The 20,201-nt window shown below is 38.1% G+C and overlaps 1 protein-coding gene across 1 annotated transcript in view; it reads right to left on the reverse strand.

The window, feature by feature from the left end:
* Positions 1-500: 500 nt before the first annotated feature.
* dst (dystonin) overlaps positions 501-20,201 on the reverse strand; it is a 360,347-nt gene continuing 340,646 nt past the window's right edge. The window contains exons 99-106 of the mRNA XM_056470777.1: positions 19,362-19,379; positions 18,165-18,281; positions 15,416-15,533; positions 13,152-13,217; positions 8,973-9,163; positions 4,818-4,928; positions 2,477-2,600; positions 501-1,400 (exon numbers count right to left, since the gene is read on the reverse strand). Of these exons, the coding sequence (XP_056326752.1) occupies positions 1,144-1,400; positions 2,477-2,600; positions 4,818-4,928; positions 8,973-9,163; positions 13,152-13,217; positions 15,416-15,533; positions 18,165-18,281; positions 19,362-19,379 (1,002 nt within the window). The 3' untranslated portion in view covers positions 501-1,143. The remainder of the gene's footprint in view (positions 1,401-2,476; positions 2,601-4,817; positions 4,929-8,972; positions 9,164-13,151; positions 13,218-15,415; positions 15,534-18,164; positions 18,282-19,361; positions 19,380-20,201) is intronic.

The raw sequence follows: 20,201 nt of genomic DNA on the forward strand, positions 1-20,201 counted from the left end.
AAACGTTATGACTATTGCATATACCGTTATCACGATGACACTATTTTTCTATGTATCGTGCAGGCCTAATTTAACCGGCTAGTGATTGGTGCAGAACTTGATGACAACCAAACGAAAAAACTTTTTTCTCCTATCGCTATCTGTTGTCTGGATAGATTTCCCACATCCTACAGGAGATCCTCGAGGATTAACAACACATCACTGACTTGACTTTATCTCATCTGATTACACACTGACATACTGACATTAATCCAGCCTGCATTAAAGGCCATCTGGCATCTGCACACAAGATTGCTTTGGTCCTGTTAACTGCTACAGCGAGTGCCAGAGGCTCAGAGAGCATTTTAGTCTCATAAAACATTTTATTTTCTTCTTAAGACTTGTTAATCGCGGACCCGAGACATTATTGTGTAAATGTGCATCAGTGAATATGCCTCTTTGTTTGGATATACTCACACAATGAAAACAAGCGAGGCTGCAAGGACTCTATATACACTAAGTTTTCTGCAAGCATATTTATTACAAAAACAAAATGGAGCAATTCGCATCACTCAGGCATAGGGGAACTATAGAATACACAGGCATGATTGCACATGTTTTTAAGTCTGAAAGTTGTAGTCACAGTTAGGCGTGATTTGATCGAAATTAGCATTGCTGCGGGTGCTACAGTCGGGTGGTTATACAGGTTTAAAGGCCATGATCAGGATTAACTGTAGTGTATGATAGCAGTGGTTACAGTATTGCCCTTTAAATGCATAACAGCAGCTTGTCATTGCACTTTAAATAGATGAATAAATAATTGTGGCAGAATACAGAGGCATATCAGGCACGTCCGCCTGAGGGAAATAACTAGATTCAGCTTCTCTCTCAACGCGAACATGTGGAAAAGTGTTAGTTCACCTAACACCATACAGTGTGTTCGCTGACCTCTCCCAGCGATCCAACATAATATTAATGACATACAATACAGGACAAATACATAAAGCCGTTGCATTCAACACACACACACACACACACACACACACACTTCCTTTTTCACTTCCACAACAGAATAATTTACATCTTGCTACGCTTTTTAAAAACGATAACACTTTGTAGTGTGTGTCCAGTCTGAGTTTAGTGCATTTTCCTGTGCACTGTTGACTATCTCTTGCTGCTTTTGGCTAGTTTACTAGTAGTGGAGCTTCTTCGCTGTGGAGTTGGGATTTTGGAGGGTTTTCCACCATGTTGGCGTGAGGCTGAGCGTGGCGTCGGTCTGCCTGAGTCTGTCACTGTCTCCGATACGTCCGAACAGACTGACTGAATGTCCGAAATGTCGAAATCCGAGGCGTCGCTGCCTCGCCGGCTGCTCCCTCGACTTCCAGCTTTACTGCCAGGCCTGCTTGGTATCTTACTTGACCCTGTGGAGAAATATTAAAGGTCCTGTGAAGTGCGCATTGTTTTTAAGTGTTTGACGTAAATCTTAATTGAAACATGAAGAGAGGGAGGGGCATAGTGTAGCTCCTCCTCCCTTTAAAAAACAGCCAATAGCATTTTGTCTTATAGATACACTACTTATAGATATAGATAGCACATTAAATGAGAAGCCAATGATAAGAAGGGGGCGGGGCTTGTCAGATACTGGCGAGCATTTGATTGGTTATGATTTAAATAGAGAAACTGAGGTAGGGGAGAGCGGGGCACACTTTTTGAGTAACACTTTTTGGTTTTTTTCTATGGTGACCTGGTTGTTATATTGCTCAGATGACACGTCGAACAGACACGGGTGCTCCTGCCAAATTTACACTAGTTTTTCCTCCATTTCTTGGGTCCAAATAAGCTGAAAATGAGCGCTTTTGACTTCTCCCCCAACATCCACACTAGTGGATGCTGCTCTCTCATTGGCTGTCGATGTTATTATCAGTTAGAACACATTTCACGCGGCATGATTTGAATCGCCGACAGCTCCAGGTATTTAGCATGCCAAATATTAGCGATTCTCTCAGATGGCGTCTCTGATAGTTCACACTGTGCGATTGTTACTCACATGAACGATCACCGATTTGCTTGTGATTTCAGGAATTTGTCAGCGATTTGTCAAAACCTGTCGGCGAGTCAAAATTGCGGCTAAAGTCATGCAACTATTATATTAAAAATAATATTTCTATAATAATTCAATGAACATTTCTACATATCGAACATCAACAGCAGCAGGTAAAGTCAGCGTGAACTGGAAGATGCTGAGACTTATATGAAGTGGAATATTGAGTAGCGGGCCGAGCTTTCTATTGCGCATCATTCCCTCATAACACACTAATGGTAAAAGGGGCGTGGCTATGAATAATCAATATATAGTTTTAAACAAAGTCTGATTTTGTTTACTTTAAAAATAACAATGTGAGATAGCAAAACCAACTTTAGATTTGCTGATTGTAGGTTCTGATTTCACGTGGACGTTAAACTTGAGTGCAGAGCAGAGAGTGTTTTCTGGCCTCACCTATAGCTTGACCTCTGGCCTTCATGACCGCAGCATTGATCAGGGCTCCATCCTCTGTCGCCTGAAAGCCTTTTCCTGACAAATATCCTGGAAGACGAAGCTTGCTGCCCTGAATCGGAGTGCTCTGTAAGAAATCAGGATTTAGAAACAACCCATTTTAGAACAAGACAATGAGGAGGCAGGCCGTGGATGTTCAATTACAACAATAAAAAATGTTAATATTTGGCTGAGAAGTGGTTACTAAGGCCCTGTCCCAAACGCCAAGTGGGAAATGTTCCTGGATTAATATCTATGTTGATTCTTGAACAACATTCCAATCAGCCAATCAGAATTAAAGGATAAGTTTACAGTTTATGTTAAGCTGAGGCTTACGGTTAGGGTCATGCACTTCTACGTGACTGTTATCCCCTTTGATTTTGGGAATAATTTACAGTTATGGTTAGGTTTAGGAGTATGGATTACATTTTCCTACAAAAATTATGTTCTATGATCAACATATATGTTAATCCAGGATCGCATCATTGGCAAAATCATGACGTGTCTATCCCAAATGGCTCCCTGAACCACACTTTCACTAATGGGTAAAAGTAAACACCCTTGTAAGAGCTAAAATACAGTCTTGTGGGTTTAAAATAAGCATGCAAAGAGCAGTCATAGTTAGTCTGCTAGTCGGTAAGTGCATATGAAGTGTGCTACTTGGGACAGGAACTATAATACAGACATACTAAGTATAGTTTAAGGCTTTCAAATATTTCTCAAGTGATGTTTAACTGGACAAGGACATTTTCATAGTATTTCCCCTCTTTCACTTTAAAGGCAATGAAAATAACCTATTATTTTCACTAAGGGTAAAATTACTGAAACTACACAACAGCCTAAGGAAGATGCTAATTTTCGATAAAAATTTCAGACGGCACTTAGGTTTTTGCATCTAGACTCTTCATATATACAGTCTATATGTAATTGTATATTGTAACCGTGTGTCCTAGCAACACACTACATTAAGAGATACGCAGTGATGAGCAATTGGGCTGTTTGCACCAGACAGAAGTGTAAATACAGGCATTCAGAAGCACAGAGTATGCACTCACTCACAAAATGGTAAGGTTTATAATCTAATTAATACATATTAAACCTCTTTTGGTTTATTTTATTTTCCAGATCTGAGGTGAACTGCTGCGGCTTTCAGTATATGGCAATAAACGTCATGTAAAATGACATTCAAACTCACGTTGTTAGCATTTAACGCTGAATAAAGCACATGAGCTGTACCTGAGGTGATCGTCATAGTTTTCTGTTGTTGAGAAATTGAAGCCGTTTCTAATTTATCAATTCAAAGTGTTTGGTTAAAACAAAAACTCCTTTTAATATGGAAAATATTCCCTCTATCGCCTACCGTTGCTAGAACAAGATTTAAGTCAGACCCGCTCCTCAATCTGGCAACCTGTGCTTGTGTTTGTTTTGATCCAGGAATGTAATACCTACTGTAGTTCAACCACTGGGTGTCAAACTTACATACTGCACCTTTAAGCCTTTTAATTGAACTTTACGCTGAATACTAAGTAGTCAAATATTTTGTCCTGTAATCATAGTAAAGACAAAAGAAATCAGCTATTATAAATGAGTCATTATTAAATGTATCTTGTTTAAATTTGTGTAAAATTGCGTTATTATGTGTTAAAATGTTTCTTTCTCTTAAACAGCACTTGGGCAAAATTTGAAAACAATCTATATATATATATATATATATATATATATATATATATAAGGGCTATATATAAGGGCTAATAACTGAACACAGAAATCCTGGCTAAAAGCATTGAAGTGGACAGCAGTGGGTTTAGGAGTGACTCCTGTATTCCAGTCACACACCTCATTTGTTACTCCCAAAAGTCAAAACGATGGAATAAATGCATGTCAAAGACAAATTCCAGCATGCTGCTTACAGTGAACTCAATGAAGCCAGAGAGAGTTTAGAGGAATTTCCCACAAGCACTGCGCTTTAGTGGCAGAAAGCACATTAATGTCCTGTTAGCTTTGAAAGAATCAGAAAGGAAGTGATGCTTTAAAAAGGCCCCGTTCTCTGATTTCCAAGACAAAATCCCACCACCACCACCACCACCGCAGTTTCTCAAGAGAGAGAGCGAGAGATTTAAAGATCAGAATTAAGCAAACACATCCGCCGGAGCACTTCCATGCATCACTGCAAAGCCAGAGATAGAGCCTGAACTCAATCCCAGATCCACACAGGAAGAGATTAGATCAGAAACAGAGGTCAGGAGCGGGAGGCGGAGATTAGATGCTGATTTTCACTCGTTTGTTTTGTTTTTAAGCACCGTACCTCATTGGACGACCCTTGGCTGTCAAAGGAGTCGGATGATTTAAGAGGAGTGGCTGATTTGCTGTTTGTCAGCCAGGGTTTATCATAATTGCGGGTTAAATGTTGGGGAGTCTGTGAGAAACAATTGTGGATCAAACCCACGTACGAAGGGTTGCAACAGAAAAGGAAAAACAGAAGATAATACAGGAAACGGTTATAAATCGACACATATTGATGGGATAGTCAGTGATAATGCTTGAAATCCTTGTGAACTCCCTGCATAAGTGACACTGTAAGATGACATAGATGCACTAAAGGTGTTTATTAACCTGCTTTATTGACCTTATTCTGCAATGTGCGCTCGCTTTTGCGATTGATTTAGAACGTCTGATTCAGCTGCCTATGAGAGAAATGACTAGGAATAATAAACGGTCGAACTGCTTGCTCTACATACAAGTGTTCATGACTTTACATAAAAAGCAGATTTGTTACGTTTATATTTGTATTTTGCACCATCAACCAACATTACAATCTGCTTTTAACGTCTAAAAATCAATGGAAGTGAATGAGACTGGAAGTCTCGAGCCAATAACATTCCAATGGCTGCATCAGCTCCTACTTGAAAAATAAGGTCAATATACACTTAAATAAATGAGTTTTTGTCTTGTTTCTAGTCCACATAGCTAAACATTTGTTAGTTAAAATATTAAAATATCAAGGTAAAAAAATATATTGTCTTGTTTCCAGAGTTTTAATTAAAAAAAGCTAAATAATCTCCCAACGGGGTGAAAAAATTTGTTCTTGTTATTCTTGTTATTTTGCTCATTTTAAGAAAAAACTCACTTAATTTTGACTCATTATTTCTGAAAACAAGACAGTATTTTTGCTTGTCTAGAAAATCCTTCTTGAATTAAGAGTGCTTAGATATTTGGACTAAAATCAAGACAAAAAATGCATTTCGGCTTAATTCTATAATGCAAATAATAATACATTTTTATATTTTTACATGTGCAGTTTAACAGAATCTTCATAACACAGAAAAACAAATTTAATTACATCTGGAATAAATAAAATGTGCTGGGCAGGGATTAATGGCATCCAAAATCAGTTTATTTTACATGTGTTTGTGTATTATATATATATATAATATATATAATATAAATAATATATATAATATAAATAATATATATAATATAAATATATATATATATATATATATATATATATATATATATATATATATATAAATATATATATATATATATATATATATATTTTTTTTTTTTTTTTTTTTGTAGAAAAATATATATACAATTTTGTTACATAGATATTACTTTTTAATCATTTGCATCATATTATATTAATATTATATTTTCTCAAATATATTCATGCATGTGTATTTTTACATTTGCACAGTACACAAACATTACTGTATGTCAAAACATATAATTTTTAGATGCTATTTAATTTTTGCCCAAGACAAAAAAATAATAAATAAATAAATCAACAAGGTAAATAGCTTAATTTATGCCAACAAAAACTATTTATATGCATTACATCAGGTGAAAATGCTATTGCTCTTAATAATGTAGGCTTTAAAGCATGTATTTTATTTCTGCAACTCTTTTTTTTTCAGGCTGAAAAAGCAGGTCTTCTTAAAAACTGCTCACATCGGCTGTTTGAAATCTGACATGAATTCTCTTATAAATGCTGTTTCTTATGCTCAAACTGTATTGTAAAAGTGTAAATTTGTGGTTTGTGTATTTTCCAATCCCCACGTGCAGTCCTGCGCATTTATCTCAGTACACTGACGTCGATCAGCAGCTTCAGTCATCTGATGATTTTACCACTCGCCACTTTAATTTAGAAAGCAGTACTTATTTTTCTGCCATACTGCATGTTCCACTTCGAGTGAAACTCAGTTGAAATGAATTGTAATTTGAGTTGTTGTCTTTGTAGTGCATTCCAAACCACGAAGGGTTGATTTCAGATGGGACGTCACCTTACTAAACAGCTGCAGCAGGGAAGCACACAAGGATTTGGAAACAAGCTAAATGACTGGTGGCAGGAAAGCCATGTAGTAATCTGATACATGGAAATCAGTGCTGGGCAAAGATTAGTCACATACAAAATAAAAGTAGTTTTTTTTTTGGACAATTTTTGTGTGTGTTTAAATATATACTGTAAATACACACATTTACAGAAAGAAAACTATACTATATATATATATTTATATATATATATACAACAGATATTTAAATGCATATATAATTTGTATCTTATACAGATATAATATATGGAAATATAAATAAAAAAATTCTAAAATATATGCATGCAATATTTTTGGTGTATTAAATATACACAATACACTTAAATTATCAAAATCTGTTATTTTGGATGTGATTAATCATAGTTATTTTTTTCCCAGCACTAATAGAATATATGCAAAAATACATATATGACATACTGTACAAGTTCTTATTTGGATTTCATATTTAGAAAATATTTCATAATGCAATGCATATGTTGAAATATTAGCAAAAAAATAATAATGCAACCATTGGAATTACTAATATGTACATATTTGTTCAAATGTATTCGATATAATAAGGTCATATATGAACACATATATAACATTTTAGAAAATACATTTGAACATATATGCAGACGTTTGTAATTCCAATGATTGTAAAATAAATATGAAAGTGAATATATGAAAAAGTAAAATGAAAGCTAATATATTGAAGGATATATGTACACATTTGTAATTCCAATGGTCTAGAAAAAAAACTATAGTGAATATATGAAATATATTTTGCAATATTTTGAAGTATATGTTTATAAATGATATAAATAAACCACATTTTGTATACAGTCAAGCCTGAAATGATTAATATCCCTGGCAAATTCTGACTTAGTTACTTTTATTCAACCAGCAAGTTTATTTTTGACCAGAGATGACAGTTCTTGTGGCATCATTGTGGGGAAAAATAATAATAAATAAATAAATAAATAAATAAATAATAATAAGAGCAACAAATAATAACTTGAATTCTAGTTGATGATTTAGAAAAGTGTCAGAAGGTGGATTTTTCTGCTGAATCATCTGTTGATCTGCATCCCAATCATCACTAATACTGCAGAAGACCTACTGGAACTCACATGGAGCCAAGATACTCACTGAAATCAGTCAAGTTTGGTGAAGGAAAAGTCATGGTTTGGGGTTTCATTCAGTATGGAGGTGTGCGAGAGATCTGCAGAGTGGATGATCAACATCAACAGCCTGAGGTATCAAGACATTTGTGCTGCCCATTACATTACAAACCACAGAATTCTCCAGCAGGATAGCGCTCCTTCTCATACTTCAGCCTCCACATCAAAGCTCCTGAAAGCAGAGAAGGTCATGGTGCTGCAGGATTGGCCAGCCCAGTCACCAGGTGTAAACATTATTGAGTATGTCTGGGGTAAGATGAAGGAGGAGGTGTTGAAGATGAACACAAAGACTCTTGATGAACTCTGGGAGTCCTGCAAGAAGGCTTTCTTTGCCATTCCAGATGACTTTATTAATCAGTGATTTGAGTCATGTCAGAGATGTATGGATGCAGTCCTCCAAGCTCATGATGGAGTCAGACACAATATTCATTCTGTTTCCACTGCAGCATGAGCACATATTCTATACTGGACGTTATTGAAGGTTCAGTGATGAGACTTTAGTCTAAGCAGAGTCAGACCTTACTGTCCTAATCAAATAAATAAAAATCAGGACATGATCAGATTTTATTGTGCTCAAATAAGCCTCATCTAGAGGTGTTCACCTTTCATATAAGACACTTCTGATACCAAATGATCAACTAGAAGTCGAGTTATGATCTGCTGTTCCTAAAACTTGGATAGGAAACAAGTTTTGTCAGGGAGTGTACTTTTATTCTTGTTTATGTAAAGCACTTTCAGTTACCATTGTGTATGAAATGTGCAATATATATAAACTTACCTTGCATAGAATTAGAATAATATCCTGCTTGACTGTGTGTGAAATCCAAATATGAACTTGTACGTCATATATGTGTGTAATTTAGCATATATATCCATATATTAGATTTTTATGTGGGAAATGTGACCCAAACATGAAGGATTTTTCCACTTCTCCAAAAGCCAGAATCTCAGCGATGATCATACCTTGGGTGTGTTTGGTGCGGGCGGGTTGTTCTGTGGAGCGCAGCTATGACTGGAGTTGGACCTGTTAGGGGAGGCTCCTCGTGAGGACGGCCGTGACCTTCGACCTCTGTAGCGGAAGCTGGCCATCACCTGCGTGGTGCCTTCTGGGAGAATAAACTTCTCCCGCAGCTCCACGTTTGTCCTGCCTTTAGCTGAAGGGAGAAAGCAGTACAATGAGCAGGGAGACGTGAACACATCAAAACCTTCAGCGCGGGGTTTCAGAAACAAGCCTCTGGAAGTTAATTTAAAGGAATATTTTGGGTTCAGTTTATCTTAAATTCTATATGCAACATGGACCCTAAATGAAAAGTCATCAGTATCTTAAATCCTTGAAAGATTTTAAAAGCGTATGAACATTTATATGTATTTATGTGTGTATTATATCATCTTTACATTAAATTATTAAAAACTAAATCCCGCTTGTGTGAGATGTGTGCAATGCTGCGTCTATGGGTGCAGGACAGTAAATCTGACATGATTCTCTCTCCTGGCTGCCGTTATCAGTCTCACACTATTGTTTTCCTCTTTCTGAAAGTCTTGATAACACCATCCAGGAGTTTTTCTGTCATTATTTCAGCAAACAAAGATTGTAAAATAATAATTCGTGAAACTCTTCCATTGACTGTTTTAAGAAAATTATAACTTTATTTTCAACAAAGTGTTCAGTAAAGCAATGCAAATGTTGCATAAAGCATCAGAATAAAAGTTGTTACATTTAAAACAACCCAGGCTCATTCTGAGAACGTAGTCCCGGGGACGTTTCTGGAGACCGCGAAATACGTCCAGGGAGGTACGTATTTTTGCAGTTTTTGTTTTCGCGAGTCCGTGAGAGGCCGCTGTGCGCGCTTTTTCCCGCGCCGTTCTCGCGTAAACCCGCTAGAGGCCACTGTCGAACGAGCTTCCGCCTGTCTGCCTGGATGACAGAATGATTGACCGTGCGACCGGCCAATCGACTGACCCACCCTCCTCCGTCCCTAAACCCAACCAACGACGATTCACAAAAGCCGTCCAGAAAAAGAAAAGCCCTCGTCTGATTTTTACCACGTTTTCAGATTTTGACCACATTCTCATCCTGTGATGAACTTGTTCGCTTCATTTTTTGGATTTTGTTTTTGTTTTCTTACCTGATTTGTGGAACCGCTCTTCCCCGGACTCGAACACGGTCGACGTCGTGGTCAGCCCCTCTCTGCGCCTCCAGTCCGCCAGAGTACACGAAGAGCTAACCGGACAAACTGGTTGCAGCGGGAAAGCCCTCCACACGGAGGCTACGTATTTCGCGGTCTCCGGAAACGTCCATGGGACTACGTTCTCAGAATGAGCCTGGATTGATTTAAAATGCTGCTATGCTAAAACGTATATAGATATAATATTATTATTATCATTATTTTATCATCTTATACAAGAATTATTTCGTTTAATGGGGAAAATATGTTCACTAAACTATGGACAAACAAGCCAATTAAAAAAGAAGCTTAAATTTGTAAAAACGATTTAGTTAACTTAATTAATCTGTGCTGGGAAAACATGAAGGAATTGTGTGGAACGCAGCATTTTTTACAGTGTATCTGGTCTCAGAATATAGGCTTTTTTCTGTTTTCTGGTTATTTTGTTATTCGAAATAAATAAAATAACATCAAATAAATAGCTCATCCATTTTTCACCATAATAAAAGCCTCCTATTTCAATTTTTGTTTTTCAATTTTAAAGTGAAAATCAAATAATGGCTCTTTTTTTTTATTTATTTATTTTTTATTAGCCGTTTCTAAAAGGAAAATCCAATGACCAAAAGATACACGGATTCATTTACCCAGCCTTAAGTTCAAAACCGACTTTATTTGTTTATTTATTTAACACAAAAGAAGATATTTTGAAGAATGTTGGAAATGGAATCATTAACACACACACACACACACACACACACACAGACACACACACAGACACGCACACACACTTGGTGAGAAAAAAATAAAAACTATTAAACAACTATTAAACATTCTTCAAAATATCAACAGAAGAAAGAAACCAACGCATGTTTGAAACAAGTGTAAGATAAATGATCAATAAGAGAATTTCCATGTTTACCTTTAATTAATTTATTTTTTTAACATATTCCGCTTCGTTTGTTCAATTATTCATGCATTTATTAGTAAACAACAACATGTAATTGATGTAATTCATAGAGCTCAGTTTTAAACCCAAAACACTGCTTTAAATGGGCCTCCGGCACTTGTTTGTGAAAGCCATGGTTAAGGTTCTGATGTGGGTCTTATGAATGAATATATGAATCATGTTGGGGAATGATGGCCACTCAGATGAGCAGAACACGATTCAGAGTTTTGTACTTTGATTTGATGTAGGGAATGACATGCATTGCACAAACTAAACAAAAAATAAATAAATTAAACAAAACTGGTGTTGCATATGACACATTATTAGCCTCATTCACACTAGCAGCCACTTTGTAACTGCCTGTTGGTCTGGGTGGCGATTGAAGCGGCTAGGGGGCGTTCCCACCTTGGCGTTACCTAGATAACATTCATGATGATATTCACTAAGGCCATGTTTACCCGTACATGCCTATTTTTGTATCTATTTTTAAAAATGTCTGTCCACATGAAAAACGTGATGCATGTAAAGGGTACGCCAAAACCAACAGATCACCCCTTTTATTCTAGGGTTCACACCAAATGGGGAATTAAGCTTTTTTGCAAATAAATTGCACACAAGTCGATGCAAATGTGGATTACCGCCCTGCATGCGAACGATACTAAATACATGATGTGTTTGCCGCGAACATGCAGACTTCACGTCTTTCGTGTTTGGTGTAAACCCAGTCGTGTTGGCCAATCAGGAAGGAGAAAACGGCATGCACGCTGATGTCATGAGGCAAAAACCCCGGTTGTAATGTCCACACGACCAGGCTGTACCCAGAGTTTCAGAAAGTTCAGGTTTGAGTCACCCGATTCTCTTTTTTGTTCATGTGGACGAACAGTGAAAATGTATAGAATAAGGTGTAGTTTTGAAAATACCCCTGACCGTGTGGACAGGGCCTAACAGCGAATACATTTTCACGTCGTTGAAATATCGTGGAGGTAAATCTCTAAATATAAATGGTTTGTGTAAATAAAATGCTCAATTTCACAAGAAAAAGAGTGTTCTCTGTCAATGTGGCTAGTTATCTGCGCTTCCCGACTGCCACGTTGCGAGCACAGCCAGCGCTTTCAGTTCATTCATATCGAAGCTGAGCGTAAACAGTCACGCAATGCATTATGGGATTCAAAGTGACAAGGAAAGAGCGTTGAGAGCAGCCGAGAGCATCAAGGTTGGACTTTTCTTGACTTTATGCAAATGTGAAGCAAAAAACACACTATTCTATTGGATTTGGGTCAGGTGATTGGCTGGGCCATTCTACAGCTTGATTTTCTTTCTCTGAAAGCATCTGAGAGTTTCCTTGGCTGTGTTTTGGATCACTGTCTTGCTGAAATGATCATCCTACTGCTTATGTAGATGTTGGACTGAAGAACTACTGAGAGATTTCAGCTGCTGTCTGGGCGTTCCATGTTTTTCGACACCTCCCTTTCTTCATGTGTTCAATACTTTTTCATGGCATCATTTTTGTTTTTGTGTATTTTACAGAAAAACTTACTTAATTTTGGCATATTATTGCTTAAAATTAGAAAATGTGTTTTTTTGGTCAAGAAATAATGTAGATATTTGGCCTAAAGAAAAGCGTTATTTGCAGTGCGGAGGTCGTCGGGAGTCACTCGCTCTCCATTGAAATGAATGGGCATTCCCGATGTGTGTGTCGCTCGTAGTGTGAATGAGGCTTTATTATAGAGGAGCCCGAACTTCCAAACAATGCAAAGTTTATTGTGTGAAGATGACTTCAATATGATTGTCCAGCAAGTTTCACTGCACTGCAACAGAAAACACATGCAGAGAGAGATAGAGGACACATGACGCAACACAAAACCACATGCTAAACAGTCTCAGACAGCAAGATGGAAAGGGAAGCGTGAGATTAATGCTAATGAGAATACCATTCAAAGATCACTGCAGCTCACACACACACACACTCGCACAGGGATGCACACATACCACTGGGATGGAGCAAGGACAGAAAGTGTGAGAGTTGCCAACCTATAGGAGACTGAGTAATTGAAGAGTTTGATTCCGAGCGCAACATTTTACTCCCGTGGTGGTGAACTAGAAGAAACAATAATCGGGTTCACTAACAAAGCAGCAGGAAAAGGGGAACTCTGAAAGAAAAGCTTCATGGGAAGAGACCAGCAAGCTTCAAGAATCTTACAAACAGCCGATTAGAGTGCAGGAAGAAATCATTCAGCCACCACACGTAATTACAGCCCCACAATTCATTATGAACATCCAACAGCAGCAGTTCTCCTGCTAAATATTACAGTGCTTTAATCATTGGGGACTGAATTTTGCATCCACTTTACATACGGTCGGCTCTGTTCCAAAACCTGAGCTGCAATATTCTCTTTTTTCACAAGATGGAGTTGTGGTGCAGCTTTTAATATTCATCTGACTCTACTGACACTGAAAAAGTGCACTAAAACCTGAATTTATTTAATGATGCTAATGTTTTCTGGTGGCTTAGTAGTTAGCACTGTCACCTCACAGCAAGAAGGTCGCTGGTGGGCATCCTGGCTGGGACAGTTGGCATTTCTGTGTGGAGTTTGCATGTTTGCATGTGCTCCGGTTTCCCTCACAGTACAAAGACATGTGCGGTAGGTGAATTGGGGAAGCTAAATTGTCCGTAGTGTATGTGTGTGTGTCCTGGACCTCCAGGTTGGAGGTTGAACTAACAATCCACCTCATAAAAACTAGATGTTACGAAACGCCAACATGGTGCGGCTAAATATCAGCTTTGACATAAACAGCCCTGGGAGTACGTAAGTAAGTAATGTTTTCTGGAGAGTGTGGCATGATGGCTCAGTGATTAGCACTGTGGCCTCACAGCAAGAAGGATGCTGGTTCGAGTCCCGGCTGGGCCAGTGGTCATTTCTGTATGGAGTTTGCATGTTCTCCCCATGTTGGTGTGGGTTTCCTTAAGGTGCTCCGGTTTCCCCCACAGTCCTAACACATGCACTATAGGGGAACTGATGAACTAAATTAGCCGTAGTGTATGAGTGTGTGTGTATGTGTGTGTGTATAAGTGTGTATGGGTGTTTCCCAGTACTGGGTTGTGGCTCGAAGGGCATCCGCTGTGTAAAACATATGCCGGAATAACTGGCGGTTCATTCCGCTGTGGCGACACTTGAAAAATAAGGGCCTAAGCCAAAGGAAAATGAATGAATGAATCTTTTCAGGAGAGCTCCTTTAATAATTGGTCAAAATCGACAATACTTTCAGAGCTGCCTAAGTGTTTCATTGGCTAACAGGTTGAACAGTTAATCATAAATTTGACATTGTTATTGAACTAAACTGAATCAACATGAATCTGAATTGGACGAAATAATTACACTGTTATCCTCCATAAGCCGGCTAATAGCTGCAGCTTCTCCATGATGGACGTTCAGCATTCTCTAGTCTCCGGCGCCTAGATTGCAGCTCTGCACAAGATGTTTGGCCAGAGGAGAAATGGTCATGCCTAACTAAGCCTGGCTTCTCTCGAGTTTTTTTTTTTCTTCACTTTCGTCAATTGGGGAAGTTTTGTTCCTCGCACTGTCGCCACTGGCTTGCTTGGTTTGGGACTGGTAGAGCTGTGCATCGATGGATTTGCTCTTCAGTGTTTGGACTTTCAGCAGTGAAAATTAAACCACACTGAACTGAACTGAAATCCAACTCTGAAAACTGGACTGACAGTTTCAGCTCACTAGAACTTCTATGTTCAGCTGCTTTGACACAATCTACATTGTTAAAGCGCTAGAGAAATAAAGATTAATTGAACTGAATTGAATATTTTTAAGGATGAAGCAAAGCTTGTTACTTCATGGGATTTCTTTCTCTGTGAAGGCCACATGCTATACTGGTTTAGAATTTTGCCAAAACACCAGCATAATACACACACACACAAAAAATGTTGGGTTGTCATAAACAAAATGTGGACCACCCAACATTGGGTTACTTTTTCAAATAAAATTAAATGGCACATTTTAACCCAATAGATGCAATAACCAAGCACTTTTAGAGTGTAATGAAACTTTCACAGTGTCTATGATGTGTTAAAATGCAGCCTACAAAGGGAACTCAGCTAGGTTTTGGAACAGAACCACAGTGTCTGCAACATATGGAGCTAAAACAAGAAAACAGTTCATAAATAAGCTGATTTGTTACACACAAGATCAATGCAACTCAACAAATCTGACCTTTACTGTCTAAAATAGTGTTTAATAAAGTTGAATAACATTTAAAAAAGCTCAATAGATGTTGGTTATTACCTCTGCATGGGTCATTTTTCACCAGGAACTCATCCAGGGCCATCCAGCCTCCACCCACCCGCACCATCACTGTACTGCGCAGGATCCGCACCAGACGCAGCTGCTGGGAATCTCCGAACTGAACACGCACACACAAACACAGTCATTCCTCTAAAATACTGGCGCAAAATGCAGACGGACACACAGCAGAGCAATATCAGAAACCTCAGCGAAGCCGTGAAAGCTAGGTGGTGTGTTAGAAGCAGTGCGTCAAATCTCAACATTACACTTCCAGTCAGACGATACTTCGCTTTATTGCCTGGTTTCCTCCTGTTGCTCTGCTGGGTGGTTTAACATCGACAAAACAGTTTTTGATTGAAACACGACATTGGTTTCATTCCGGAAGACATGAAATGGATGGTCAATCCAACTGGCTTCATTTGGGGCTTTGTGCTAGTCGTGAATCATTCCTGAGTGTGGTTGTGCCATTCATCAGTATCATTAAAGGTGCATCAAGATGATTTAGGCTGATGCAATTCTAGCGCAAAACATTGCATTAATGAACCACATTATAGAGATACGCATGTCTCAACTCATCATGCGAGTTGTTAAACCTTTTTCAGACATACAATGCTCAACCAATATGAGTTCACCCCTCATAAATCTCTCTATTAAATTCATATTTTTCTATAGGAAGCTTTACAATATTATATGTGTGCATATACATTAGATTAGTCAGTACTGAAGCCAAATCTGGAGCAGATCTAACAAAATAACCTATGAAAATGGTCCAAAATTCAATTCAATTTTATTTATAAAGCATTTTAAGACAACACTGTTGACCATAGTGCTGACAATAGAGAGTAAAACCGAATAAATAATACAAATAAATAAACATAAAATGTTAACATCTCACGCTAAGTATCTAAAAAGCCATCTAAAAGCCAAATTGAACGTGTGGGTTTTAAGAAGGGATTTAAAAACAGTAAGCCAGAAGAGGCTTGTCTAATATACAACGGCAGCTCATTCCACAATTTTAGTGCAGCTACCCTTTGAGCTTTCGACTGGTCCTGAGCACACCCAGGAGGAGCTGGTCGGCTGACCTGAGCGAACGAGAAGGTGTGTAGGGACAGAGAAGCTCAGAGAGGTAAAGTGTCCATTCAGACACTTAAAAACCAACTTAAAATGGATCCTGAAATGCTCGGGCAGCCAGTGAAGAGAAGATAAAACCGAGGTGATGTGCTCGCATTTGCGTGTGCCGGTTAAAAGAAGTGCATCTGCATTTTGAACAAGTTGCAGTCCAGAAATAGAAGACTCACTCACCCCGAAATAAAGAGCATTGCAGTAGTCCAAGCGGGAGGTTATAAAGGCATGGATTACTGTTTTAAAGTGCTCGTGTGATAAAACGTGCTTCATTTTGGCCAGTTGTCTTAAGTGAAAGAAGCTAGAGCGAACAACAGACCGACTGTGGCTCTCAAGCTTTAGTTCAGGATCCATTTTAAAACCCAGGTTCACAATCTCTGGCTTACAGAAGGTTTCAGGATTATTCAGGCGTACAGAATGAGCGACGTTGAATTGAACTGAAAGCCAAATCTAGAGCTAATCTAACAAAATAACATATGAAAACGGTCTAAAATCAGTCCATACAAGTTTATAAATATTAAATAAAACAATTAAAAAGAGCAAAATTCAAGAGAAACAAAAAAATGTATTAAAATTTGTTGAAATTTTGAGCTTATTTTTGAGCGTATTTTTTTTTCCAATATTTCACATGAATTTAAATGTATTATTTGTCTATTTCTAATGTTGTTCTGTGGCTAAAATATTATTTTGATAAATATATTCAAGTAATAAATCTGTTTTGTTCAAATGCACCAAAACATACGACTTATATTCACTGTGAAATGGATCAAAATATTCTCAAAATACTCATTTATGCTGAGCACTGTATGTTCATTCTTGTCTGAAACTCAGTGCACTTCATAGTGAACAGTACTGTAATCAGTGTGTCCACTAGAGTGCGCTAGAAGAGCATTCAATGTCTGTGTTTATCCACTAAGAAAAAGTCCAAACATGTTTTAGAGGAACACAAGCTTATAACTGGGATAAAACCTTTAAATTTACTAGTCTGAATCTTATTCACCATTATAACGTTCATATTTGTACATTGCAGTAGTAATATTAGGGAATGAATGCTCTGATTGTCTATAGGTAAATAGACAAGAACGTTTCTACCCATTGACAAGCTGCTGTACCCCTAAATTTGCTTAATTTTGGAGACTGTGTAATATGGGTACTAGCACTGAATCATAGGGGAACAATAAGGCATAACTCTACTGCATTCCTACATGCCAAAGGAAGGAGCTAAAGAAACCAAGCGTCCAAATGATTGCTGCCAGTTGGATTCGGCCAAGGCACACTGATTTCACAGCACAAAAAATTATGGCCTCATGCTTTCTGTTCAAGAAAAGAAATCATACCATAGGGGAACTTTTTCCACAAACCAACAATACATACAAACGTTGCACTTGTCTAGAACTACAAACTACCATTCTCATAGAGGATGCGTGTGTTGACACTCCAATGATACACAATATGGAAAAATGGCTGAAAGCGACTCTCAAATTGGACATGGACTTCCTGCAAGCCCTTTATTCTTGAAGTGATACCCAGAATGAATCGATACCATTGGTGAATTTGGTGATTGGGATGAATTTTGAAGCATGATCAAGAGAAATAGTCACAACAAATGGCTTTAAAAGCGATTTACCAGGATACAGCTTTCCAAAACCGCAACGTGTAGATGGGGGGTTAGATTTTGACTGTCCCTGTTTGTTATAGTCTCGTCGGCGATTAAGGGGTCATGTAAGCAGTGAACCAGACCAAACTGTCAAAAGAGTGGTTTTCAGTTGATGTGAGAAAGTTCTCAATGCAAAAAAATAGACAAACATGAGGCTCACATGGCCTGACTGCAAAAAAAAAAATCACACATCTTGCCAAACCACGACCCTGAGAAAGCATGTAGCTCATGATTTTGTGTGATTTATGTAGGGAAAGTCATGCATCTTTCAGTTTTTCCTTTTCCTTAAGCTTTGGCCCACGAAATGTGGTTGAAATAATTCATTGACGCTGAGCGAGGCTCCTGTAAAGCAGAACTAGAATAAGAGCAAGGGGCAGCAGAAGGCAAGCACACCGTGTTACGTTCGCAAAAGCTCTCGCAAATAATAATGCAAAGCAGAATGCAGCGTTGGGGGAGAAATGCATTTGAACTCAAAAGCAGATATTTGACTCTAAAATTGACCTGACTCAAAATATCTGAATATTCCCTTAGAGCAGGCATGGACAAACTCGATCCTCGAGGGCCGGTGTCCCTGCAGAGTTTTGCTCCAACACTAATCAAACACACCTGAACACCCTAATTAGTGTCTTTAAGATCACTAGAAAGCTACAAGCAGGTATGTTTGATTAGGGTTGGTGCAAAACTATGCAGGGACACCGGCCCTCCAGGATCGAGTTTGCCCATCCCTGCCTTAGTGGAACAAGTCAACATGAAAAACATTCACAATCCATTTGACTTGAAACGATCACTGCTTGTAAAAATGATGATAATAATAAATTATAGAACTGTAGTAAATACAAGACAGCATTACATTTAAAATGAAACAATAAGGCCTGAATATACTACTAAACAATCACCTGTGGCCCCATGTGTTATTTCAGTGATCACTAGAAACTATTATAGTTTATTGTAATTTCTGGGGAGTTCACCTATCCTGTACTAGTTCATTTATCACAGCACTGAATGCCAGCTGAGATTTGGCTTTCAGACTAGGGCTCAAGTCTAGTTTAAAGATGCTTATCCGCTTGTGAGTTGAAGACGGCCTTAAATATTAGAGATTTAAAGACGCTGACAGTCAGTAAGGTCAAACAAAAGGGCAGTGCATTATAAAGCGCTATGCATGTATACCTGGTTCCCAAGGTAGAACTGATGTGGGGGAGAGAAAAAACACAGTGAAAAGACAAACATTAGTAAATATCAGTTCACTCCCAAACTTGACATCAAACTTTTCTCATAGCACAGTGACACGTCTTCAGCCTTTTATGATCATCTTTATTATTACCTCTGATTACAGACATTAACAGAAAGGCAGACTGTGAATAGACCTTATGCGATCTGTTTATTAGGAGTAAAAACCCTCAAACTTGAGAAATATGGTATGTAAAACTGTAATGAAGTCATTGTCTTTGGCAGCAGCAGCAGCAGTGTTGGGGCTAAGAGGTTTGTCTAGGGAACGCTTTAACAAGGGTTTGTGGATTATTTCTAACTTTCCATATTTCATGTTTCCATCTCAAAACCATCCTTATATCGACTTTAAAACATTTCATTTTTGCTAAATAACACATTTTTTAATCAGATCAGGACTTTCCTCTAACATTGAGGTAGCTGTTGTTTAAAGGTTCCATGAAGTGCTTCGAAATGTGCATTTTTTAAATTCGATATTTAACGTAACCTCAACTGAAACATGAAGAGAGAGCGGGACATAGCGTAGCTCATCCCCTTTTACAAAAACATCCAATAGCGTTTAGTTTGTATCTCAGCTCTGCCAGTGAGAGTGGTTGAGCTCAAGCGCATCAAATGAGAAGCGAATGAGAAGGGGCGGGGCTTGTCAGATACTAGAGAGCATTTGATTGGTCAGAAGATTTGATGAGAAACTGAAGTATGAGGTGACGTGGAAAAAATGGTTGATTGATTTGATTGGTGGAAGTGACGAACTGCAAGCTTTACATGTTTATATCATGTTATAAA

The sequence above is a fragment of the Danio aesculapii genome, chromosome 13 (assembly GCF_903798145.1).
Source record: "Danio aesculapii chromosome 13, fDanAes4.1, whole genome shotgun sequence".
In the NCBI taxonomy this organism is placed as follows: Eukaryota; Metazoa; Chordata; class Actinopteri; order Cypriniformes; family Danionidae; genus Danio; species Danio aesculapii.